At 42.0% G+C, this 27,146-nt stretch overlaps 2 protein-coding genes across 3 annotated transcripts in view; both read right to left on the bottom strand.

The window, feature by feature from the left end:
* Positions 1–142: 142 nt before the first annotated feature.
* On the bottom strand, positions 143–25,483 carry LOC128442936 (glycerol-3-phosphate dehydrogenase [NAD(+)], cytoplasmic). 2 transcript variants are annotated; one of them, XM_053425582.1, is made up of 9 exons: positions 25,477–25,483; positions 6,785–6,853; positions 4,861–5,038; positions 4,419–4,559; positions 4,102–4,240; positions 3,510–3,622; positions 2,710–2,946; positions 1,266–1,372; positions 143–1,138 (listed from the first exon to the last, which is right to left on the bottom strand). In XM_053425582.1, exons 2-9 carry the CDS (start codon positions 6,826–6,828, stop codon positions 1,042–1,044), a joined length of 1,056 nt encoding a protein of 351 aa, XP_053281557.1. In that variant the 5' UTR covers positions 6,829–6,853; positions 25,477–25,483; the 3' UTR covers positions 143–1,041. The 2 variants fall into 2 exon arrangements, with proteins under 2 accessions (XP_053281557.1, XP_053281556.1); XM_053425581.1 differs by lacking the exon at positions 25,477–25,483 and having other exon boundaries at positions 6,785–6,913.
* Positions 8,860–27,146, bottom strand: part of LOC128442935 (acid-sensing ion channel 1) — a 41,819-nt gene continuing 23,532 nt past the window's right edge. The window contains exons 3-10 of the mRNA XM_053425580.1: positions 13,978–14,128; positions 13,670–13,797; positions 12,455–12,605; positions 12,274–12,330; positions 11,941–12,094; positions 11,503–11,594; positions 11,312–11,391; positions 8,860–10,978 (exon numbers count right to left, since the gene is read on the bottom strand). Coding sequence (XP_053281555.1) covers positions 10,868–10,978; positions 11,312–11,391; positions 11,503–11,594; positions 11,941–12,094; positions 12,274–12,330; positions 12,455–12,605; positions 13,670–13,797; positions 13,978–14,128 — 924 coding nt within the window. The 3' untranslated portion in view covers positions 8,860–10,867. The remainder of the gene's footprint in view (positions 10,979–11,311; positions 11,392–11,502; positions 11,595–11,940; positions 12,095–12,273; positions 12,331–12,454; positions 12,606–13,669; positions 13,798–13,977; positions 14,129–27,146) is intronic.

Below are 27,146 nucleotides of genomic sequence, written 5' to 3'. Positions count from 1 at the left end.
CAGTTAATATAAATGAATTCATTTTTTTGTGTAGGCATACGATACAATTACATTTGCTTTATATTATTTATATACACACTAAGACCTTATGAGTACCCCTGTGTGTGGTAGTTAAAATAAGAGAATCTCCTTTCTAAGAATCTAAAGTACTCCCATCAATGATGAGATGACAAGATTTAATTTATTCACAGACAGAAGTTGACATATTTCCAACACACATAAGCCATAACTGATAAACGGGTCAGGCAGGTTCACAGTAACAAAAGGCGAAGAGGACGGACGTTAAGTAGATGCTGTACGTCTTTGGTTTGACCCAAAACACTAAATGAGACAACGGCCAAGATGTAGCAACCTGCATCGGAAGGCACTTACTCGCATGATTCATATTAAAACGGTTGCTGTGTGCGATCGACAGTTTGTTAATAATACAGTACAAGACAGGAAATATCAGTGAATTATGTAAGACACAAAGTGAGGTATCACATCTATGATTAAATAACTTGTAGAGATGATGGACATGGCGCTCACTGGACGGCAACATCTATTTGAGATGAGGTACCATGCCCTGAGGAGTCGGCCTGTGGAAATCAGAATGCGTGATGTAAAGCCACATCAAAGTCAGTTTACTGAAGAACATGTATGGTCCGACAAAGATCATGTTAACCATGACGTGGATGTGGATTCCTGTTTAAAAACTGACATCATGCATTTTGATTTCATCTGGCACCGGAAGAATTTCTCAGGCAAAAACAAAGAGTAGCCGGACCCTCATATACGGTCCCACCAACTATCTTTCAAGTTTCAGTATGAGTCAGGGAATGAGAGAAAGCACTTTAAGACATCAAAAACTGAATGTTAAGAGCAAAGTGGTCGAAACCGAGCTGAACACACAGATGTTACGTCTCAGACTGCACCGGAGACAGTTGAGACAAACGACGGCTGTGGAGTTACGGATCGTCCCCTGTCCGTTTCAGACGAGCAACAGAGGAAGAGTGGGGATGATCTCCGCTCAGAAGGCACTTGGTCAGTTTGGTTGTTCTGTTACATGTGCTCCGGGTGGTTCTGCAAACAGCGTATGAACTCTGTGACTGGTTGGTCCTGGTAGCAGATCTGATACACTGCATTGAACAGCGGGAACCTGGAGGTGGAGGAGGACAAGGAGGACGAGGAGGAGGAGGTAGAGTTGAGGTTTGAAATAACACTGGATTGGTGCATTTTATATTGGTGCAGGGATTTTTGTGTGTTGCCTTTGTTGCTCAACTTACTTGTCAATGAGGTCTTTGTGTTTGAGGATGAGATAGACCTCAGCTGCTGTCGCTGGCCCCTGCAGCTTCTGGCCGTTCAGCATCTCTTTCTCCAGCTCCTCAATGGACTGAGCAAGAGAAGAAATACAAGATGGAACATGACATCGAAGTGTAAACTCTCATTAAAGCAAACTTATTTGTCAATTTCTTTTTCCTCTAGTGTGTTAGTTAGGTTTTGTTTGTATGTAAAAGGTCAGCGAAGTTAAAGGGGTCAACAGTAAAGGGAGCAGCCTGGGTTTTATTGAGAAGGGGCATTATCCATTTTAAAAATAAAAGGGAACCATGTTGTCATTTGCACAACTTCAAGAAAAATATAATCTTCCCAGGCATGACTTTTACAAATACCTGCAGATCCGGGACTTCATAAACAGGGAAACTACTCTTAATATTGATGCCACTACATCTGCTGTTGAACAATTACTCCTCCTTGGCCCAACTAAGAAATCCATTACTAGTTTTTACAATGTCTTAAGCCAGACTGATGTGATAAATGTACAGGATGTTATGCAGAAGTGGCAAGGTGAACTTGGTATAGATATTGATGGGGATAAGTGGACTAAGATATGGACTCAAACAAAGAAAATATCTGTGTGTAACCGTGCCAGATTGCTGCAATTTAAGATTGTGCACCGTTTACAAATCTCTCCTAACAAAAGACATAAAATGAACTCTCAACTCTCACCTGCATGTTAAAATGTAAAATCTCAGTGGGTACCTATACTCATTGTATCTGGTCAATATTTGGTGTGGTGTTGCACATGGACCCTCTTTCCTTAATCCTGGGTTACACCAGTCAGGATACTATTGTGGATGCCAACGCTGCCAGACTGTATAATATCCTCACATATGCAGCCAGGAAGAATATCTTTTTGTCTTGGATAAGCGACAAACCCCCCACTAAATCAAACTGGCACAAGATAATTATGGAATGTTTTCCCCTTGAGTACCTGACCTGTCTGCTTCACTCTTCAGAGGGACAGTTTATGAACATTTGGACTCCATATCTTCACTTTTCCAGCTCTACAGTGGCTTCAGTGCTCTTGAATGTTGTCCTTGGCTAGCCTTAGGCTCTTTGTCTTTATCTTGTTGTCATTGCACTGATTGGGTGAATGTAAGTATGTATAGACTGTCTAGACCAATGTTGTTATGTCAATATATAAAAAGTTCAATAAACATATTTGTAAAAAAAAATAAAAATAAAAGGGAAATGAGAGATGGTTCACACAGTTTAAAAGCGGTTACCACTTACTCACATATACATAGGATGTGTGAAAACATTATAAACCCTTTCTACTTGTCAACTAAATAGTACTGGTCATTAAAATCTAAATACACTAAACACTCCTTAACTTAAAGTTGTCAAAGTAATTGTTGTTTTAAGGGGAAACCAAATCCTAGTACTCACCTTCTTGGTCTTCACAAAGGCCTCGGCTACTTTGCGGTTGCGGCCGCCGTAGCAGGTCGTGATGAGGTCGGCCACGCCGCAGCTCTCCAGGAAGGTTGCAGAGGACACGCGTCCAGCGGTGCAGAAGATGCGCGCAAAGGCAATCATCTCCATCAGGCCCAGTCTGATCACCGCTGCCTTGGTGTTGTCCCCGAAGCCCAGACCGTCACAGAAACCTGCCCCGACCGCCACGATGTTCTGAAGGACGGACACGGAGGACAGACATGAGGAGACACTCCAGAGACGAGAGCTGGGTGTACTAGCTGGGGATGAACATGGGTGAATTGATCAATTGAATAAAGTATTAACAACTATTTGTTTTCTGATATTTCACAAACAAAAATGAGATTTGTATGTTTTGTACAATAAGTGATAATAAAAGGAATTAGCTGCACCCGTACATAGACACAAACAGCACTGTCCTCAACCCTTTGTCAATTCACATAGTTATAACAGAAAAAGAGCAAATCCACATATTCGAGAAGCTGGAATCAGATTGTCTGAGTATTGTAGCATAGAAACAACAAAACCTCTGACAACATCTTTGTTTTACATCATTTCAATATAATGTTGGCAGAGCTGCTGAACTTAGTGTTTCACGTTGCATGTTAACAAACGGCCATTTTGTCCATTTTCCTGCCACAGGGACTTTAAGGTCTAAGCTTACTTGATTTTAATATTTCTATTGTAAATATGTATTCACTCACGCATGTGATATTTCAACCAGACTGGGACCCTTAGGTTCCAAAGTGAACACTCACCTTCAGGGCTCCACAGATTTCCACCACGTCATACTCCTCCACTACAGTGACTCTGAAGTTGTTGGTCTGCATGAGTTCCTTCAGGAGAGCACCGTGGTTTTTATTCTTACATCCTGGAAGCAGAGCCAAGAATCTGGTTATGTTTCAGCATCTCTACGAGAGGACTTATTCTGCCAGTGACTTTCATCCATAGACGAGTAGATCTTTTTCATGGTTGAAACGATGAAAGGCATAAAACTGCAGAGCCTCTAAGAAAGTTGCCAGCTGTGATCCAACAAATACAGAAGCTGTCACAGCAGGTGAACGTTCTTTTGTTTTATACAACAGTAAATCCCAGGAAGTGGTTATGTTGTGCGTGCAGCGAAGTGAAGAAAGCATATGTCGTAGTGAACCCACCCACTCTGTCATATACACATCAGCAAATGGCAGATTAAAGGTTCAGCTCCACCCCGACGATAAGAACACAGATACTTCCTGCTTCAAGGTTAAAACCTTCATCGTTACTTTGAAATCCTGATCCAAGTGCAACCTGGAACTACATAAATAATTGTTCAAAAGAAATAAAGATTAAGACACAGTAAGTACGACTAACCGATGGTGGTCTCACAAAACTTCTCATCAGCAACCTCGTTGGCAATGTTGGCCCCCATCAGCACGCTCATGGTGATGCCCAGCTTCTCCTGGATCACGTCAGAGATGAGTCGAAGTCCATCGGGTCCTTCGTCCACTCCCTGGTGGAACAAGTACACAAACACAAGTAGAGTATTTGCATTGAGCAACACAGAGCTGGCATTTGGGTCAAAGACCACACTGCACTGCGGCTGCTTTAACCAGCCTATAGACTGTTTGTCTTGGAAACAAATTGCTTCTACTTGCTGTTAAAAAAAGAATATTGATGCCCAGTCAAACCTTGATGAGAGAAATCCCCAGTGCGTCGCTCTTGATCTTCCCCTTTATGGTGTCGCACACTTTCCCCACAAACTGGTGCGGGATCACGAACACCAGGATGTCCGCGTCACTGGACGCCTCCACCAGGTCTGGGACGGCCAGCTGAGAAGAGGTGAGGAGGGGTGAGGGTGAGGGAATGATGGTGGAAGAGATTGGAACTACATTAATGTCTGATGTAACTGATGTCAGAGCTGGTGTAACGACCTGCTGAGGGAACATGTACAGAAAACTGATGTGGTGGTTTAATTCACTATTAAAAAATATAATATGGAGGAAAGTTACTAAGATTGATGTGGACAAATACAGGTAGAAATTATAATGTGTACGAAGCAGCAAACACAGACGCAAAAACACACAATGACAAACACCCTGTGCACTTTCATGGCGGGAAACAGTTTCTTACCACGTTGGCTGGAAGCGTGTGACCGGGCAGGTACTTCACATTCTCGTGGTCGGTGTTGATCACCTCCGTCAGCTTGCGCCCGTTCACCATCTCCTCGAACACCCACATTTTGACGGTGTCGTCGAATTTCGGATTCTGCGTGGCATTGGCACCCACTATCTTGGCAATGGCAGAACCCCTGTATTGGGAATAGATGAAGGGTTAGTGTTACGTTAAATTTACAGTATGTTTCCATTTGTGAACATATGAAGCAACATGGCCAGAAGACTGTCAGTGAAGAGATCCACTAATCGAAATCCTGGCTTCTAGAAATGATCCAGAGTCAGGTGTTTGGATTCCCGAGGCCGATCCGATCACCTTGACATTAAATCACCGTCGGTCCTAATGATTCCCAGAGACGTATGTTTATGGCAGGTCTGAACTGGACCTTGATCTCAGCTGAGTAATTACTGGGTCATTACTATTCCTGGCTCTTCTTGTGTTTTATGCTGCTCTGTTAACATCAACCACGATGACTCTCTGTGAGCAGGCAGCCCTGCAGGCAGCAAACAATTAGCTGAGCTGATTTGTGAATATTCCAACTGTCTGATCACATTTATAAATGTTTATTCATCTACAAAGGTCTCTCCTGAAAAAGAGATCAATCAGCGTAACTAAAGTGAGAGCTGAGTCTGTGTTTCCCTGCACAAAGTTGAACCCGTTCCCAGTGGGTGTGGGACTCTGCCAGGGTTGCGTTGCACAGGACTGTACCAGCGAAGGAGCTGAGCCACAAGGCAAAGCTTTCAGTTTAAGGCTCGATCTACATGCCAACACTCACCTTTGGCCACTGAAAGAGTGAGATTGTGAGTACGAGCAGCTGAAATGAGTTTCCTCTGTGGGGGGGGGGGGGGGGGCTCAGCCTTAGAGATAAAGTGAGGAGTTCAAACATAATGAGGGAGCTCCGAGAAGAACCTGCCAGGAGCAGCAGCAGCAGAACAAACTCTGTTCAAACTCTAACCACAGCATTCTGGATAAACTGCAGTTAATCAAATACCCAGAGGACTTTATAAAGATTTAATCATGAAGTTAAAATGTTGTGTTTCCACTGAGAGATCCTGAAGAAAACAGATTCAATCAAAACAGCTGGAGTCTTATTTAATAACTGAATTTAAGAGGATTTGTTTTTAAATCATGAAGAAAAAAGCTTCACTTAAAACATCTGGAGTTCATTTAATACTTCTTTTACTGGAGAACTTTTTTTTCCAATCATGATAATGTTGTAAATCAGGTATTAAATCAAACTCCAGCTGTTTGAAGGTGAACCTGTTCACTTCATGATCCCTCAGTGGAAACACTACATTTTAACTCCATGATTAAATCTTTAACGGTCCTCTAGTAAAACGGGATTTAACCTCACTGTGTTTCCACTGAGGGATCTGGAGCAGGTTCCCTGTGAACAGCTGGAGTTTGGTTTCATCCACATGAATATAAAGCTCAGTTATTTGTTTATGATTCATATGTTGACGTCTGTAGAATAACATGAACACACGTCTATTCCTCAGGAGTAAATGAATGAAAGTTGACACGTTGCGCCTCCGTCACCCGCGAATCATCCGATAATCCGACCTGGGGTCAGTTTTTCTGCGCACTCATCTAATTTATTAGCTTTGCATAGAAATCAATGGTAAACAAACGGGTTTGCCCATCCGGCTAATGCAACAGTAAACATTAGCTTAGGCATGCTAGCTCAACTACCACTGTTTACTATGGGAAAATGCGGCTAGTTAACGTTAGCTCCACCTGTTTTCCCAGTGATGCTAAGTTGGCTAGCAAAGCACACACACACACACAGAGGGGGGGGGGGGGGGGGGGGGGACCTGCTCCAAAGTTGTCGCCATGTTTAAACACCCCCCTCCCGTCCACACACATGCACACGGTCGTTTACCAGTTTCCAGAGCCGATGATGCACACTTTGTTGGGAGCTGCCATCGTGAGGAGCCGCTGCTGACAGAGAATGAGTGTGTGTTTGTGTGTGTGTGTGTGTGAGTGTGTGTCTTTGCTGCAGTGTGGTTATGCAAGCTGCACACACTGATCTCATTGGCCGGTCAGAGGGGAGACACTGACCCGCCCACTGTGCACACTGCCCCCCCCCCCCCCAGGCTGCTCATTCATGGAGCTGTGGTCCAGTGGGCTCCGAGGACACTGGGTACTGAAGTGAACCAGGGACTGTCTGGGACAAGGTTTGAGTCCCAAACAGCAAAGTGGACTAGTGTCAGTGTCAGTGTGTGACAGCTTCTCTCTTTCCATCACTACAAGTACAACTTTCATGACAGGGACACAGCTAACAAGAGGAAGTGGAGAACTGGAGCTGTGTGCAACAGTTGCGCAACATGTGCATAAGCATAATGACCATTAGTGTTTAAATTAAGAAATCAAATTGGGACCTAGAATACTTCCCTGAGGGACATCTAATATCCATGTGGCTCACAAGCCAGACTGTAATTTTGCAGCAGTTCATCACATCCTATAATCAATCCTTCCTTCTGTTTAAAGTTCATTATAGTTTGTTGTTGAAACTGATTTAATGAGGTGTGGAACGAACCTTGATGTTATTATAGAGGCTGTTGTTTGTGGTGCTGTTGAACTGTTTTGAAATTGAGGTGTTACTCATATATTTCTGTTTGGGTTTCCAATAAACTGTAAACTGAGTGCATAGAATATGATGCATTTCTTAGTATGTAAATTAATATAAAGCTCCTTCTCGACCAGCTACATTTTTCAAAGGCTACTTAAGTTACTTTGGATCCAGGAATTTTCCTTGTCACAGCAGATTTATCGTCCGGTTTTGCTTCTTTAACTTACAATGTGGATTTACCTGATAAATACTCTATATACTATTTTATTTTAATTTCTATTAAACATAATAAATGCCCTGCTTCCTCCAGAGAGGGTATTTGGTGTGGCACAGGGCAAAATACAGCCAACACATTCAAAGTCACAAGAGCAGCCACAGGAGGATTATTTTTTGGGAGAAATGATTCGCTCCGACGAGTTCAAATAAAAGAAGCATTATTGCGCAAGAGCTGGACAGCAAAGAGAAGAGGGGACAAAAGAAGGAAGTGAACTTTCACATTCAGCAGTCTGGTGTCTGTGTGCAGGCCCCAGCTGAGAGAATCCAGCTTATCGTGCAGGGAAGTGTCCACCACAAATATATATAGTCATCAAATCATGAGGCGTATTCTAATGAGCTGCACGTGGTGCCTCATAGGATTATCCCTCGTGAGGAAGATTATATTTCTGTTTTTCACATGGAACCCTTCTGAGGTCAGTGATCCCATTAGTTTGATTTGTGACAAAATATCTGCAAAGTTTTGAACAAACTTTAGTTTAGACTTTATGAAAAGTTTGAAAGTTTCCCCAGAGGAGAACATGAATGTCTTTATAAAGTTGAATGGCAATCACTTAAATCCCTGTTAGGTCTATCAAATTAAAAAAATATTTTAGCCGACCTGCCAGCATAGCTAAACAATAACAGTAGATATGTGGAAATGCATATGATGAAGTTATACAGTGTGAAAGAAAGCAATGTCTCCTCCTGTGGATCGATCTGATTTGAAAAACAATGGCCCAGAGCAGAAGCTGTTGATTGTGATTCACATCTCTACCTCACAACACAAATGATTACAGAACACGTCAAGTGAACAAAAGCTGCGTAAAGTTAGCGTTTAATCCGTCATATTATATCTGCTTCATAATTTATCTACACATCACCAGACTAAAATAATCATCCTTTCATATAGTTCATATATATATATATATATAATGAAAATGGAAGCATAGATATAAAAAAAACAACTGGAAACATGGCCGACAGGATGCATTGAATTACGTTGTCCACTTTCATTTACTGATGAGTAGAATATAAATAGATGAACTGATTGTAGCAGTACAAACAAAAATAAATAGCTGTACACTTGAATATTGTTTTTCATACATATACTTTTGAGAAATAAACCATCTACAACATGTACGTAAAAAACAGCTAGTTGATAATTAATAAATACAACAAGTAAAATATTAGACAGATAAGTATATGCCAATACACAAAGATTATTATCCATAGTCATCGTAATATATACATTAAATTACAGCAAATGGTATGACTGGGCTTGATGGTAACATCACACAGCTACACACCATACAAATTCCCATTCCTTCTAACGATTATCAAATCAATCAACTGTAAACTGATATTTAAAGATGGTTTGTTTCAGACTGATAACAAAAAAGTGCTTTTTGATATGAGGGCATTTAAAATGTTCCTTTATTCACCTCTGAATTTGGCACAGATGTGGGGTAACACTGCAAACACACACACACACACACACACAGATAAATACATGCTCGCAGTATAAAATCAAACTCACAAACAGATGAGGACAGGATGCAGTCAGACCTGCGGATCATCTGTTCATTGATGGACCCGATTTAAGACACCTACTGTACAGCGCTACATGCAAGTTAGAAAAACACATTCAACATGTTTATTCTCACTGATTTTATCTCTGCAGGTAAATAGGATGAACAGCATCTAGGTACTTGAACAAATGTACGACATTCCATTAAATCAATGTACTGAAGTCTGGTTTGTAGCCCACTCTTTAACAGGAAACACTTATTTCTATTCTTAATTTCTTCTGAGATCTACAGTCTAGTGATTATCATCGACAGGGGAAGGACAGTCTTACAGTAAAGTGCCTTGTTGACATGGAGAAGAGTTTAAATATTAGTTTTTAATTCTGGTTCGTGAATTTTGTTTCTGTGGATCCATATCTTTGTAATGGAAAATAAAAAGCTTTTAGCCCATATATCCTACTGTATTTGTACTTGTGTGTAAATAAATCATCCATTTTGTGAAATGTGATTTTGTGAATATGACCTGCAATGTCTTCATGGCGGCGTCACCCTGCAAGATGAGGTAGTAGAGTAAACTGACAAAATGCACAAAGACTGACATGGGATAAGGTTGAATGACATGAATATAAAAAAGTAATTTGGTGAAAAAGTCTAATAAAAAATCGTGATTAAAACAAAACAGTAAACTCACAGGTCTGTTATCTTCTAATATACTGTAGTTTTTTGTACAAATAACAGGAACAATAGAGAAACCCTTATTTGATATGGTTAAGTTAGCTTCATTGAGTTTAATATTGATTTCCATATCAATTTCTATGTGAAAATGTGGTCAATTTAAACCCTAATGAATATTTACTACTAATTTATGTACTATTGGACATTTTATAACTTATTTATACTGAATTGCATGTTTGTTTTTTGAACATTTCAGATTAAGCAAGTTCAGCTCACCCGCTATCTTCTGTATAAAATGTCAAGGTTGTGGTAACTTAGCATTTAATGATAACTGGAGGTAAACAAACTGATCGCTCTCTATTTGACCTCTCTGTATTTGCTTATTACCAGGAAACCTCTTGGGAGAAATATAATGTGATATAAAGCGTTAGGTTGAAAGATGAAAAGCGAAAATAAATATACAGTGGGGGCATGCACGCTTCAAAATAAAACTCATGACATTTTGTGAGTGAAAACAAATCCGTCACCTATTATTTTACAAAAAATTCTACAAATTGATAAAAACACCACGGCACGTCTGGGATATCTAACGCTGTTTAACTGAACACATATGAACCTTCGTTAGGTTCATGCTCCCGTTAACTGAATCAGTTGCTATGTCTTTAAAAGCTGTTTACAGATGACCATGCAGTTATTCTAATGTTTTTTTTAACTCATGACAACATGTTGATAACTGGTGTCTGCTGTCCAGCCGTGGCCTTCTCCTTACTTCGGCCACATTATCGTTTTTCACCTCGTTGCTCTTAAACCTTCACCAGAGACAGTTCAGACAAGTTCCCTGTGGCTGCAGGAGTCTGCTTCAGCAAACTGCAGGGAGCAAAGTTCATGAAGCCGCTCAGACACGAAGGGAGTGGCTCCTCCTCTTGGCTGCAGAGGCCTAGTGAAAGTTACTGACGTGACACTTGACATCATCCAAGCTCAGGACTGTTCCCTGGTCAGCGTTGTTGTGCTTCTTATCGGAGCAGCGACAGAGCTTGTACTTGATCACCTGAATATACAGAGAGGCAGGTCATAAAATACTTATCTATATAAATGGTGTATGGTTTGGCTCAAGGATCGAAGGATATACAATATTGAACGAAGTAGAGTTTTACTAAATCAATTTCAAATGAGGGTATTTTAGTCATTTAACTGTCAAAACCGGAAATCAAATACATTAATACTTTCTGTAAAGGTATTTCCCAACATGACGGTTTCAAAGCCATCACCACTAACTAGTTATAAAATAGTTTGTGGGGTAATACTGTCTCCTTGTTTGTTTTTGATTTAACCGATCATTACAATTTCCAGAAATAGTGTGTGAAGTATTCTTCGATCTCACCTCATAAAAGTAGTCAAACAGCTCTAGAATAGTGAGGATGCTTGCCCCAATGAAAAGTCCCATCTGACCACCGATATCACCTGGAATAAAACAAATGTATTAACATGATAAATCACAAGAATTCATCATAAATCCGAAAGGTGACCCATCCACCCATCAGTATATAACAGAGAGTAAACAAAGATTTGTACCTAAAAGTCCAGCCACTTCATACGCCTTTTTCTGTTCAATAGTCTCATAGTTGAGAGCCTCAAAAAATATGTCTAAGACCAGGAGATTCTCCCTGTGGAGACAAAATAAGCAAGTCAACACATTAATATTACATTTTAAGTCACATTCTCCTATTTGGCATCAATAAGCAGTATACAAATAAACACATTTCAATTTGATAAATTATTGTAAAATATAAAAAAATGTTGGTTTACATTCACATTATAGCTGTGGTTCTTTTTGTTCTTTTATTTCAAACCTTTTTATAAGGTGAATGTTTATTTTACAAACCTGTGGGTTACTTTCTTTCCCCTTGAGTAAAATATGTTATTAAATATTGTAATATAATAACATGTAAGATGCTTATAGAATGTGTGTGTGTGTAGTGTGTGCATTCTGTATTTATCTACACTACTTACTTAATATACTGCTCAGATTTGTTGTATTTCTTTGCAAGATATTTGGCAGAGGCCTTGCTGGGGATCTTGACGAAGGACAGCTCTTTGCTGTATCTGGTCATGTTGCACGGTGTCTCACAAACACAGAAGTCATTGTCTCTTTCCACCAGGAAATCTGGAGAGAGAGAAACCAGAGCTCAGCTTGACCTTTGGAACAGATCAGTGCGGCTGTGGAGAAGCCATGGGGTGATGTTCGTGCGTGTGTGTGTGTGTGTGTGTGTGTGTTTGTGTGTGTGTGAATGTGTGTGTTCTCAGTTGAAACCAGAAATAAAAGGGACAAACTTTTTTTATTACCGAGAGCTGGGTCGGCACATTCTTTGTACAGCTCGGGGGTGCAGTACGGTGCATCGCCTGCGGCCAAAGCAACACACACTCATATCAGTGCACTATTTCTTGTTTAAAAGCCTTCAGTTATTTTACAATGCAGCAGATTGATGCAACTCTGACTCAACATGCGGTCAGTGTGGCCTCCTACCAGGCATGTGCACCATGCGACAGTTGCAGTTGTCCACCAGGTAGCGTGTTTCACAGTCGATGCGACAGGCTGTGATGCTGTAGGTGTCGAAGAAGTCCGAGTCCATGGGCGTCACCTTACAGTCTCCCCAGGGCGGGGGGAGATATATCAGCTGCAACACATCATGCATCACATTACTCAACTGTTTCATACAAGGGCAACTGTTCTTCTACACAATTACTGTATCATGATTCTGCCACTTGTAGAAGAATAAACCATTCAAATATAGAAACAAATCCCTGCATACATAGAGAAGTGATGTGATGATGTTGCTTTATTACAATGTGGACCCTATTTTCATGGTTTTGGCATAATTCATATCAATAACGTCAAATTGACTAAGTTAGTTGCTAAGATCTGGTTATGAATTATAAACAGAAGACAGCTTAGTCATCTGTCAGGTGTTAAATAATCTCCCATGTGAGGAAACATAAACTCTCTTATTTAAAACTGTCACAAATGTCTTGGTTCAACTTTGACCTACTGAACTGCACTACAGTTAACAACCACTTCCTTTTTTTTATATAATTTTTTTCTATTTGTATCAGATATATTGAGTTTATTTATAGCAGGTAAAATGAGCTGATACATTACAGTTTTTTGCCGTTCACCCATTAACACACACTTTCATACAGTGCACAGCTGTCGGGGGCCATTTGGGATTCAGTATCTCGCCCAAGGTCACTCTGTCATGTGGAAGGGGGAAGACTGGGATGTCCCTCTGGTTATAGATTGACCCGCTCGACCCCCGGAGCCAATTAACTATTTGCCAAAAATGATTTTGTTTCTGGAATAACATGACACTTGGTGGAAGGATGTGTTATGAGTCAGGAAAGTAGCCACTTTCTTTTTTAGTGATATCTATGCGTGTGTGAAATTTGACTGGCGGAGGACTGTGCTCTATATATGTATATATTGTTGTTCTTACTCTATATATGTATAGAGTACATATATGTATTTATGTCCAATTGTTGTTTTATGTTTTATGTACAGTGCACCAACCACACCATTCTGATTCTGATTCTGATTCTCTACTGAGACCCATTCTAGTTTAATACACTTGGACTTTGGATAATTGTTTGGACCAAACGAACAATTTGATGTCACCTGCTAGAGGTGATTTATAAAAATAAGACCAGTTGGAATAAAACCAATACCACATGCACAGGTTTGTACCCTTTGTTCTTGGCAGGAAACAAAAGTCTGGAACCCGGGTGCCACCCCGAAGCCGAGCTGATCAATGAACGACGGCTCGTCCTGACTGTGGATCTGAACTTTGATCCCGGCTTCGAACGACGTCTCGTCTGCAGGAAGACAAAGTTGTTTCACTAATGGATCCTGACACTTGGAAGAGTTTTCTGTCTGGGTTTCACACTCCAAAGAATTAACGCCCACACACCGGCACACAAACCAACCCGCCCACACACACTGGTGGACTGTGATAGACAATCAGATCTGAGTGGAGGAAATACTGTTCGCCTCACCTGTCTCTCCCCACACCGGCAGGTATTCATCCTGCTGAATGTCCAGCATGAGCTCAAGACCGTTACCCATGCCTCCCTTGGTGGTGAGGAGGGGAGGGCGTCCATCACCGCCGGCGTTAAAGGTGTAACACTTCCCGTAGCGGGTGAAAACCTGAGACACATGAGAAGTGGAGGAAACAAATTAAGTTCAGTTTTATTTTGGACATTTCTCGAATGTTCGCCATTATAGGGAAATAGTTGATCATGTTTTTTCTCTTTGAGCCACAGCAGTAATTTAAATGAAACCATCTCAGAGGGGAAATGTCTTTAACAATATCTGAAAACACAATACAGAGATTTTTTTTTGCAGTGTTTATGTTTTAGATTTAAAATGCAGTAAAAGTACAATAGTAACATCTGAGGTGTAGTGAGGTTTATAATAGCATAAATGGAAAATACTGTTAAAGAACAAGCACCTTAACATTGCATTGCAAATAGGTATTTTTCCACTAGGGGTCAGTGTTTGTCTCAGTTTCTGATGCGAGTGTATGTTTGTGTGTGTGTGTGTGTGTGTGTGTGTGTGTGTGTGTGTGTGTGTGTGTGTGTGCGTGTGTGTGTGTGTGTGTGTATGTGTGTGTGTGTGTGTGTGTGTGCGTGTATACGACAAAAACAGTATGAAGGGGAAAATGCGGTGTGTGTGACAGAGAGAGAGAGACAGAAGAGGAGAATTGAAGCGGAGAAAGAAAAGAGGGAGAGAGAGGAGGTAGTCCTGTGGGTTTGTGAGTTACACAATCGACCCCAGTGAGATGATGGAGATTGTCAGAGAGGTGAGTTTAAATTCCCTCTCACGCTCTTTAAGGTCCTCGTAATGGACCTGACGTTACCATGGCAACCACACACACCCAGCCAGGAAGAACTTAGCCTTAATTTTTTTTTTTTAAAGGAAAGACGAGACACAAACGTTAGAATGAAACCGTGCAAGATATAATGTAAAGCCCACACGACATATTTAGACAGAAAGGTAATTGATATACGGAGCTTTACCTTTAACAAAGGGTTAATCTCGCATTAAAGTGCTTAGTGTCGTATGAGTCAGAGAAACTCATGCAGGGGGAAAGAGTGAGAGCGGGAGAGCAAGGAGCAACGGAGAGCAGGGACGCAAAGTGAAAGAGACAGAGAGAGAGAGAGAGAGAGAGAGAGAGAGAGAGAGAGAGAGAGAGATGGAGAGCAGTTTAGCTTCCAATGCTCAGAGCAGGCTATTGTTCAGCGTTATGGCACTGAATGACATATCTCTGATTAGAAAGAACAAACCAAGCAAAACATTTTTGAGAAATAGTTTGGGTGCAGCCCGGGGCAGTTTGAACATTCAGACATCCATCATCTAAAGTCATTTCGTTGCAGAAGAAAAAAACATTCTGGGCTTTGAAGAAATAAATGAAAAGCACAACTATTCACAATGAGCAGACGGATAAATAATTATTAGAGAGGGAATTTTGTTTCAAGTAGACAAGATGAAGGGTCCACATGCCAGATGTTCTGTTTTGTCAGGAGCATGTGAACATGCTAACATTTGCTAAGGGCTCTCAGTAGAGCTCATATTTCTGCCAAGGCTCAACAGTCCCCTTATGAAACTAGTGAAGTCCCTGCACCGATTTGGACTCATTCACAAATATCAGTTCACTAAACCATTATTTTAAAATCAATATCCATGACTTATTCTCTGAGAATGTTGAAAACGCCCTTTACCTCACAAAGAGTGAAAGGAAAATTCTCCATCTTCACCCGGATTTGGATCCGAACCAAAAGTTGGTCGATTCGTAATATAACAAATGAATAGGCAATCAAACAAAAGCATGAAAACATAACCTCCTTGGCTGAGGTAACTATACTCAGTGGTGCGTAAACCTCCATCAAGGCCAAACAATCCAAGGCAGCGGTTCCCAGACTGGGTGTTGGAACCCCCTGAGAGGCCGTGGGACACAGAGGGAGGGAAGCTAGATCTAAAACCAATCCTTATTTGTTCCAAAAGCAATAAAAAAAAGAAAAGATCTTGCTAAATTAAATAATAAAATCATGCAAATAATCATCATCCTTCTGATTTTCTTTGTCTCAATGTGACTCCAGAGCTGATTAAGACAGATTAGCGACCGCATCATTTGCAGGGCAGTTTACAGCACCACAGGAAACATTTCAATATATGCCTGGAGATGTGGTTTTACTGTTAACTGTAGCTAAAACAAAAAAATGGGGGCTGCACGTCTGTGTCATGGTTATTTTGGGGGTTAGGGGCTGGAAGGTGGGAACCCCTGATGTAGGGAATCTCCCATTTTCAAACCAAAGTGATGGACAATTCAACCGATGGACAGAAGGACGTTATCATCAAAATCATTGTGAAGTAAAAACCCCGGTTAAACATCCAGTCTTCCAAATATCTGCTCTAATGCCATTAACCTGCTGTAAGTAGCCCAGTGCTCACACGTTCACAACCTCTTTGAACCTTGGAGACAGATTCAACATCTGTAAGAGGAATTCCAGCTGTCAGGAAGGCTCTGCCCTCTCTGCACAAACAAAAGCACAACTACATCACATCATACAGTGGCTGCACTAACTGTACCTCATAAATAAATCACTGCTTGACACAGACGTTAAATTCCTGCGTGTGGCGGGTGCACGATGTTCACCAGCATCCAATCGATATGCAGATGTCAGGTGATGGTGTCAGGTAGCACTTGTTTGGTGTGACAGAGGTGGTATGGGAATTCAAATAAAAACACATTAAACATGTATAATGCACAAACTGCTTAGCGTGCACCCTGTGGCTGCTTGTTCTGTTTGTAATGACGAATGAATAAATGATTGTGCACGTATAAATAATATGGGAACCTACAGCAGAAATCATATGGAACATGAGGGAGGAGAAGTGTTAGAATAAGTGTTTTGTGAACGACGCAGCAAAAAGAGCGACTTCTAAAAGCCAAAGTTCGGCTTAGTTGAGAATTGTGACAAGTTTATTTTTCCACACAGTTTCTCGAATAGACAGGTTCCCCCAACAAAAAAAATCAATTCCTCCTTTTTCTGCAGAATCTTAAACATTACTCACCAGCTGCAGTTTACACAGGTGATAATCTTCAGAGCTGTGCAATCAATAAAGCTGTCACTCAAACACAATTTCCCATGTATTGAAAAGCACTCAGCGGAGCTCTGCTATTATTAATCAGGACGCACGTAACCATACGTTTGTGTTTTTAAAGAAATGTTGGATTTTCGAACAAATATCAACATCACATCTCCATGCACTCTGCCGTCCATTTAACACCGTCTTTCAAACTGTGAGCTCCCAACAGCAGGCGAAGTTCCATCCATTACAGCTCTGTTGTTTTATGGGGATGGTTTCAAAGTTGTTAAAGCCGTCTCGCTCAAGTGCAAACACTTTGGCTGTTATCATGTCGTACACTTAAACAGCTTTCACCGGGAAAAATGCCATTTAAATGCAACAGCGAGCACACAGCAGCCCCTGGTGACCGGCAGTAAAATATACACACAGTTGTTGCCTCTTGTTGTGCATCTTATGTAATTTAGTTCTGTAATTCTACAAGGATTTCAACTGACCTGGAAAATCTGGGGAAATTTCACACTTTACTGAGTATTTTCATACATGAATACACTTTCTGAACATACATAAAGGGATGAATATTAATATGAGAGTGAGAGTCTGCAGTCATGCTAGCAGCCCACTTACCTTACTGGAGAATTTCCATTTTATGCCGCGTGATACATAAACTTTGTTGAATTTCTGAGCAAAATATTGTACTATTTTAATTTCACTTCATTTATTTAACAGCCAGGCTACAAACCCGGTGGCTGATAATTTGTCACAATAATTCAGGCACATGGTACATTTACTGCAAAGTGTCTACTTCTGCTTTTGATACTTTAGTGGTATTTAACTTTTATTTGAGTAGAATTGATAAAGCAGGAGCTTTACCATTTGTTATATACATATATAATATTACATAAATATATTCTACATTGTTGTGTTGGCACTTTAAGGCTCTTTAGGATCTATAAGCACTGCTTCAGCCACTGCTGTGACTTTGTGAGGTTGAACCAGCGGTTGAGGATGTACTCACTAAGAAGTCTCAACCATGTCAACGTATTAATCTTTTAATGTTCACCGACTTAGCTTAGCATATTAGCATGATAATTACATCAATTATAAAAAGTCAGACGAGAATGTCTGAAGCGCACAGGTATTTTGTCATAAAAGTTTACCTCATGATAGAGATAGTGATTCAAATAAAATGTACCAATGTATTTTTGAAATTAAAAACTATTTTCCTGTAAAGATAACTCATCCCTGGGGGATGTTACATGAAGGTATAAGATCAAATGTGCTATGGGAGCCAGCAGAGCAGCAGCAAAAGGTGTATGGATTAACACTAACACCAGATAATGTGGTTGAGGTCTAAATTATTCATTTAACCCTCAACCCCCCCCCCCCCCCCCTTCCCAATCTACCAACAAGGGTGAGGGAGGTGTGGATGGAGTTGACCAGTCCCCTTTAGGTCTCTATCAGACCTGTTATAGGGTTTCATCACACCCACTGTTTCCCTAAAGCTCCATCGCTAACCTGGCTAAAAACCTAAAGAGGACCTGCGTGGTGAAAACAAAAGCAATCAGCTCATCTACAGGTTAACAAAGCCTGTGCAGACTGCTGTGTTCTGTGAAGGCGACTGATCACAGAGTGAAGTCTGGGTGATGCTGGAGACCGATCACTCATGTTTGCAGCTCAAAGGTTAGAATCACTAAAGAATAAAAAAGCATCTGAGCCAAACCACCCCCTCCTCTGCTCGCTTCTGAATGAACAGTTGACTCACCACCCTAATTGGGTGGAACAGAAATCCACAAGAGAAAATGCACTATAGGAGGCGGATTGAATGCCAGAGGCACAGTGTGTGTGTGTGTGTGTGTGTGCGTGTGTGTGTGTGTGTGTGTGTGTGTGTGTGTGTGTGTGTGTGTTTGTGATAATGATGCTCAGAACAGATTCACTGTTTGTCAAAGTAAAGACGTTAAGACAAGAAGCTTTAGAGTTTAGGTAGAGAGGAAGTCCAGGGCTCCTCTGGGAACTGGGTCCTGGACTTTTCCTGCAGTTTTCCACACTCTCACAATGAAACAGGAGATTTTCCGCTCAGACACAACAGCAACAGATTCTCTGCAGCATAAGGGTGCAGCAGTCAGATGTAACGTATGGATTTCACTGCGATGTGATTTTGTTCACAGCTCATTTCAGCTCTTATCACCACAGACTCTCTTGACATCTTCGTCTGTGGCTTCTACATGTCTGCGTCTACAGAGATATTTATGTTTGCACTGACAAAACACCACTTTGGTCCAGACTGAGCTATCCCAACAACTATTTGAGCGATGCCATGAAAAGTTTGTGCAGATATTCCGGGTTCCCAGAAGAGGTGGTGGCGGTTCTTTGATTGATGACCATATAAAAGCAGAAGTAATTTCATTCAGCTTCTGCTGTATTTCATACTTAGCAATAACTGGGGAATCCTGCAGGGCAGCGAGACCCTAAGAGCTTTGCTCTAAAAGGACAAGGCAGAAGGATTCTATATTTTATGTCATTATTGACAAATAAAATTAATTATTTTGACCTTAAAACCCTAAATAATCAAATCGGTTTTTAGTATTTGTTTTCAATTTGTTCAAGGTTGATTCATTTCTCAGTAGCTGTTTACAATTAATACTCTTGTGTGGAGGGAAGTGGATCTACTTTCCTGGAGGTCAAAGTCAGAATAATGAGTGAGGACTGATCATGCAAATCGAGACCATCATGTCCAGTGTACTGGCTGCTGATGACACCTTGGGGGGGGTGAACACTGTGTTCGATGTCAGGTCCTCCACACTCTATTTACAATGGAGGAGAAAACTGGAGGCAGGAGCTTTTTCAATGCTCGAGGAAAGCGAGTGTTTATTTGAAATCCTTTTAAAAGTCATAACTCAATATATCTAGGAAACCATCATCCCTCTCTCTCCTATCATACCTGCTTCTTCCTGGCAGACATATCATAAAACCTCCTCCGGAGTTGTGAGGGGATTTTATCCATCATTTTTGGGATTTTAACCACCAGCTCCCACACAATAAAAATATTTCTTCCCTCCTCCATTTCCTTCCTGCCCGCTCTGCCTCGCTCTTCCCTCACTCCCTTGTGTCTCCCGAACTATGATGTTCTTCCCCCGGCGGACTCCTCTCCATCTCCTGCCACACTTCCCCACCCGCCCCTGCTCTATTTGATGAATATTTCACAGGCCAGTAGAGACAGTCCTCCTCCTCTCTCATCTTATTCCCAGACACCGGTCGGGCTCTCAGTACCTATCACCTTCAGAGAGTAAAGCATCATAGCGCCGGCTAAGGGGTAGAGCGGGTAGCATTTCATATAAGCGAAAACGGAAGGTGTGTATTCACTTAAGTTATATATGCCTGAAAAGTGCTGCTTCTATCTTAAAATCAGAACTGTGCTGATCACAGCATGACAGAGAGAATTTGAGGAAACAGGTTTAATGAGGCATGTGTTTGAATACATCAAGGAGCAGGTGAGGAGAGGTCACAGCTCTTTATAATCTGTGCAGGGACATTATGCTGCTGAGGCAGAAGAGACAAGACGAAAACTACATGTTAAAGTCCAGCATCTAAAACAATTAAATTACAAGAATTATTTGCAAAATGGGTATGAGAGTAAAACAAGCAGTTCATCCCTGAGTCCAAGTGACAACTGAGTCAAAATTTGAAGAAATTCCCTTAAGGCAGATTTGAGATGTCGTGTCCAAGAAGCCAAACCCATTTTTCATGAGGCCACTATGACCTTTGACCACCCAAATCAGATCAGTGAATCTGTGAATCCTAGTCAACATTTGTGCCAAATTTGAAGCAATTCCATCGAGGTCTCCTTGAGATTTCGTGTCCACAAGAAAAGACAAACAACCTGAAAGCCTAAAGCTTCTTGCCACCGGCATGGAGACATAAACACCGTTACACAAATGGCCCCAGGAACATAAATATCTTTACAGGTGTATATTACTTCATCAGGTTGTCAATATTACTACACCAATCAAAGCTGTGATGGTGGTAAGTGGTAAATGGACTGTATTTATAAAACCCTCTTAACGACCACTCAAAGTGTCAAATTCACCCATTTACATACATTCATAGAGCTTCTATACGCAGCACGCTTTCTATCACACATCATTCACACTCGCGGAGTGGAGGAGCCGGGGATCGAACCAACGACCTGGCTGGGGGACGATTACAAATGAGTCCATCAATCACCAGACGCTCCCAACTCTTCACGCCATTCTGACAAATGTGAAGCAGTGAGATCCGAATCAGCAGAGAACTAAAGCGAGAGACCGTTTCTGAGGAGATTCGCAACAAAACGATATAATAACTTATCGGCAGTCGAGCCTGCGGGCGACTGTCTCTGAGGACGACTAATTGCTGGTTTAATGCAGTCCCTGCTCTCGGAGGTGGAGGGAGCCGCAGTCTCCCGACGCACTGAGAGGAAATAACACCCTGGAGGAAGGTAACCTGTAATTCCACCACCTGCGTCTGTGATCTCCTCCAGAGAGGAGGGATGTTTTTTGGGTTGAAAGGCTCCTTGAAAACTAGAAATGACACTTTCCAAATTCCTCTCGCGCAGAATGTTCCTGGTGGATAATGGAAATGATTGTGTGAATTTGGGTGGGCAATTTAAATGTCTTAAAAGTGCCAGTTCACGTTTATTAAGAGGCGTTGAATTTTCTATTGGGGCTCCTGCAGTTTGCTGGCATCTGAATATACAACCCCCAAGTGAGCAAGAGCACAGTGAGAAGACAAATAGGAAGACTAACACATTCACTATCAGGCAGCTATTCTGTTCCTTTTAATTACATAAAAATAATATATGAAAGCTATGAAGCACTTGCAATGCTTGCAAACTGCGACTCCCTTCGTCTCTTTCCATCGTTTGTGCTGAACCCTGATATCAAGCGTGTCAGTATGGGATGTTAAAACCTCCTCTGCCTCCTTCTCCCCTGCAAGTCTAAAAAAAAACATGGGCCCCTACAATCTCCCTGCCTGCCCGCTTGTGCCAAACCATGTGCGGTGTCCACGAAAAGAGCCGGGCGGGCAGAGAGGCCATCGCAGCAGCAGCAGCAGCTATTGAGCTTTGACTCCAGCGTGCACCTCCCTCTTGTGACACACAGCCGAGTTAACATTGAGGGATAAACAGCCCCGGGCCCTGTCAGAAGGGCAGAGGCCTCACTACAACTGAAGTGGCAGACAGCAGGGTTAACTAAGATTAAATCTTCCTGTGTCACGTGTCACTGCAGCGTTTTAGAAAGTACAGTTTATCCATATTTGATTATATTAGACATGATTATGTTAGTAATGTGCATGGAAATGCCGCATTGCCTCTGAACGCTGCAACAGAACGAGGATTAATCTGATCAAGCAAGGGAGAGGAGAAAAGTTAAATATAAACTTCTACTGCACAAATTCATTTTCTTTTATTTGGAATTTTCTCCAATCTTTGCTTCATTGTTAATTATGGGATAGTTTGGGCCTTAAATCAGTTACGTTAGAGGTTTAGAGAGAAAATGGTCAACAAGAAATGTGAAAACAGTGGCCCCAACACTTTTTACTCCATCTTTTCACGCCCACTGTGAGGTCAGGACATTTTACTTAATCTTTTCTGAAGGGGTTGATTATGAGATGGCAAATATCCCAGTCAGACATCTTCCACAACTAAAGTTTATGCTAGGGCAATCGCTGGTGTTGATGTGCTGTAAACAAAAACATGATTCAAGCAGCGGAATTAATGTGTCATGTCCTTCCTCGTGCATAATCAGGGCCACCTCTTGTCTTAATGTGAATTTCTCTGTGCTGGACAATCTCTGCTGCGTTCTTTCATATGTGTCCGGGAAGTGTCCAGAACAAATTTTTGAAAATGTTTCAGAGGTCACAAGCAAAACATCACCCTACAGTAAATTGTTTTTCAATGCAAAGTACTTGAAAGTAGCAGCAGGATTTATTTATGAACAGTATTTGAATAATTGCTCTGTACATGTCCAAATAAAAATAAAACATTTTGTTGCGACTGGTGATAAATATACTGTAATAACTTTTAAAGACAGTAGATGTAGTAGCGCTATTGAAGAAAAGCTAAATAAAGTATGAAAAATGTGTTGCCATACATTTCCTCAGTGCGATTAACTCATTACAGTGTACAGAGCCACAGGCCAGCTCGGGTCTGAATGAGTTGTACCTCAGTGCGGTGCTGATGATGACGGCTCGTTTCAGTTTAAATTGGTCTCTATAATCAGATGATTGGACGTCCACACGGCTGCAGAGCCCAGGACCCGAGGTTCGCTGTGAATTACACATGATTAACTGTAATGTCTGGTGTTAACTGCAGCTTCTAATGGTTTCTTGGTGTAGGTATGGTTTGTATGTGCGTATAAATGCCAGTCTCTCTGTATATGTGTCCTACAAACTCAATTTGTATGGCAGACTCCTCAGTGCATGTCTAATCATATGCATAGTGTAATAATGAGCGGTATCACCCCTGCAGCAGGATGGAGGGAAATTAATTTAAGGAAAAGCCAAAAGGCTGCCAGCGAGCATTTTCCCCGACACCTGACTCCGACTCGGTAATGGCCCAGGAAGGCTCTGGAAATTGCATGTTTCACTTTGTGGGTTCGTGCCGCCCCCGTCTCATAATTTACACTGACTTAAATCAATACCGTCCTCACCCTCTTAATGAAATTGTGTACCGTGCTTATACGTTAGTTTTAATTACTTTGGCAATGTCATCCGAAGTAGACCAACTAAATGAAATCTGATTTATGGGTGAGCCCGGAGCAGCTCTCCTCTCCGAGTGGCCCGCCGGTAGTCCTGTTGTCGTGTTCATAGCATGTGCTGTGGAAGCCTGCTCCAACAGAACAGTCAGACAGCTTCCCAGGGAAAAAAAGCTATATAAATAAGTCAGAGACACTATGTTCTATGGTTAGACGAAGGCCGTAAGGAAGTATGGACATATGGTAATGTCAGAGGATAACATTACACATGTAGGGATGTGGTGACGGATAGTGCGTGACATACATGCATCTCCATTCCCTCTGGACTCCGCTCGTAAAACACACACACACGCACATAGTCTTGTTGCACAATGGAGCACTCATGGATTTATTTTCGGCATCGTGCCATGATTCACCATCTGAGTGGCTGTAATAATGCAGTTCAGCTCCTCTGAGGGATGAGTTGGGACCAGCTCATACAGTAGATCTACTGGAGGCTGGACAACGCGATGAGTGGTGGTGGACAGCCCCGGGCTCTTGGTTACAGGCCAATTTGATCACCAGAGAGTTCGTCCCAACAGAGGAGGAGGAGGAGGAGGAGGAGGAGGAGGAGGAGGAGGAGGAGGAGGAGGAGGAGGAGGCCGTCACCTTCATTAGTAAGAAAACATCAAAAGCCCTAGGAGCTGGAGGCGCTTTCCTGCAGGAGAAGAGCTCCTTTCCACTTTTGTGCTGCATTAAAAAGAACCTTTTTTCATGAGATGTCTTTCATTTCTGAAATACCTCCCAGCAAAAGGTGGCATGAAGCTAAATTAATGAATGCATTCATTACAGGGTCTCCTGTCACTTTTTTGGTGCAGTTTAGAAGGCGGGAGATCTGTCAGAATGGCGGAGAAGGAAGTGAAAAAGAAAGAATCTCCCGCAGCTCTTCCCCTGGAGTGAACCTCCTCCGTGTGACAAATTTCACACTCTGCTGAGAGGAATCCGCTGAGGCTTTAGATTTCCCGGCCTGTCACATGCTGTTGCCGAATACCGGGAGATTAATTCATTTCGCAGAGCGTGCGTGTTAGCAGCCCTCGACTCCTAAACACGCAGCATTGGCGCCGCAGCTACCTGCACAATCTCAAAGCCACAACACGCGGTAGGTTCAAGCTGGGAGGCGAGATACCACGCACAAAGGTCAACATGTCCCAGGAAATGTCCCGTTTGTCAGATGAATCCATGTGTAATGGATACGTCCGGGTCACGCTCATTTACCAAGCTTAAGGTTTAATTAAATGAATGATAACTGAATTAATTGCACTGTTCTGAGCACTTTACTGCAGATAGAGCGGTCGTTAAACAGCACATAACTACACGCTCCGTCTCGTAAGAGTCCTCCAGCCGAGCTCAGGCTGCGGTCAAACTGCATCAGAGGAGAAGTTTTAAAAGCCTGTGGATGAATGTTTCTTCTTTTAAAATATGCATCAGTAGACTACACATCCATACCCTCTGGCTGTTTAGGATTTTTTTGCAGAGAGTCAGAACTTTGAAGAGGAATGAAGCATTGTTCAGCCTCTTCTTTTTGGTGCCGTGCATATTGTTTCAAAGAATCAATCCTTTGTTATTTGTCTCACGCTCTGTGTTTCCTTGGTTGGTTGGACAGTGTGTGTGTGTGTGTGTGTGTGTGTGTGTGTGTGTGTGTGAGTGAGTGGGTGGGTGTGAGCGGTCAGGAGGATGGTGTGTGTACTGCAAGGATTCAGAAATAAACACTCGGTGGTGGACTCGCCCACCCGGCTGTTTCCAGTCAGACAGAAAAGGACAACAGATAATGACACAAACAGAGCAGCAGACACAGAGCACACGGCACCGACCAGGGCTGTCAGTTCTTATTGGAAAGGCATTCACATGAAGGGGAAGAGTTCCAACAGTAAATAGGTATATAAGTCCCATCTCACCACGTAAAAGCAGATTTCCCATTCATCAGCTTCAACAGGGCGGTCCGCCATATTCTAATTTGTCCTGCCACAGTTTCAAAATGCACCGAAATTGTTTTTTACCGTCCACACAGACAGTCAGAACTCATGGTTTCAAGCTGCAGTTGTGCACGTATTACCTATCAATAGAGGGAGCCAGTAAAGTGATGTTGTTTTTCTATGAAAAGTGAGGAAGCTACAGCAAGCAAAGGATTCTTGAGAGTACCATCACGATACCAAGGCATCTGAGAAGAGGCATGTTTTGAGTTCTAAACCTTAGACGGTAAGATGCAAAACAAAAGAAAGGTTGTTTGTTTGTCAACTTATTCTTCAACGTCAAGTTTTCAACCTTGTCTGAACGCATGGAGGTGGGGGTGGCTGGGGATTATTCATATACATTCAAACTATAGTTCTAATTTGTTAATCATCAAATCGTTAAAGTCCAGCTGAAAGCAGACGTGTAAAATATGATTCATTGTTTTATTTAATTAGTGAAAGAGCAAATTCTCATGGACACATATGAAATGCTCCTTTTCCTCTGGCAGGAGGGGCGGGTCTGTGTCTGATTGACAGCAGCTGGCAAACAGTAGGAAGAAAAAAAGCTGCTTTCACACTTGCACTACAAACCTGAAAATGTTCTCGACAGTAGCCGAAGGAGCTGCATGTGTGAAAGGGAAATGTCTGAATCATTGTAACCAGTCATTAAACAGACTTTACTCCCCGGTACAAAGGCTGTATAATGTCTGACAGAGCTGCTGTGGGAATCGAGCAGGTCATTGTCTGAAAAATTCACAGTCCATCCTCTCCACTGCAGAGCCATAGATCAGCGCTGCCCTCCCTGCCCTCCCTGCCCTCCCTGCCCTCCCTGCCCAGGTGCTTCCCCCTCAGCTATCGCCTGCTGCACAGTAGAGGATTTTCAATCAACAGATTTCAAAAACGTGGGAAACCAAAGACATAATGACAGATGTGGTTGATTTTTAATGGTATTTGTAACAACGCAAACACTAGATGGTTCCAGTCCAGATGCAGGGTCACACACTGTCCTGAGTGGTGATTGCAGAGATGTGGGACTTTGAAAGAGATGTGCGTGATCAAGTGTGACTTCATAATAAAAAAGATGGAGGCCGCTTGTGCTTGTTTTTGTGATGTTTTGCACATGGACAGCTCTGAACATGCGCTCCAACCTGATTCCCGGTTCTACCTCTAACAAGCCATGAGCAGACGCAGCCTGTCTCATCCACTGCATAGCAGACAGCCCATAAAAAAAGTTTAGGGAAGCAGCTCAGTGCTCCTCTTTAACAGAAGTTCTTAAATCCCCACTTTAATCAGATCTGCCATCCACAGTCTATGACGTCTTTAAGGATACCTTGGAGATGCAGCCCATCCCTGTGGTCA

This window comes from Pleuronectes platessa, chromosome 6, assembly GCF_947347685.1.
Source record: "Pleuronectes platessa chromosome 6, fPlePla1.1, whole genome shotgun sequence".
In the NCBI taxonomy this organism is placed as follows: Eukaryota; Metazoa; Chordata; class Actinopteri; order Pleuronectiformes; family Pleuronectidae; genus Pleuronectes; species Pleuronectes platessa.
The sequence above is the reverse complement of the archived record's forward strand: the minus strand, read 5'-3'. Positions and strand labels throughout refer to the sequence as shown.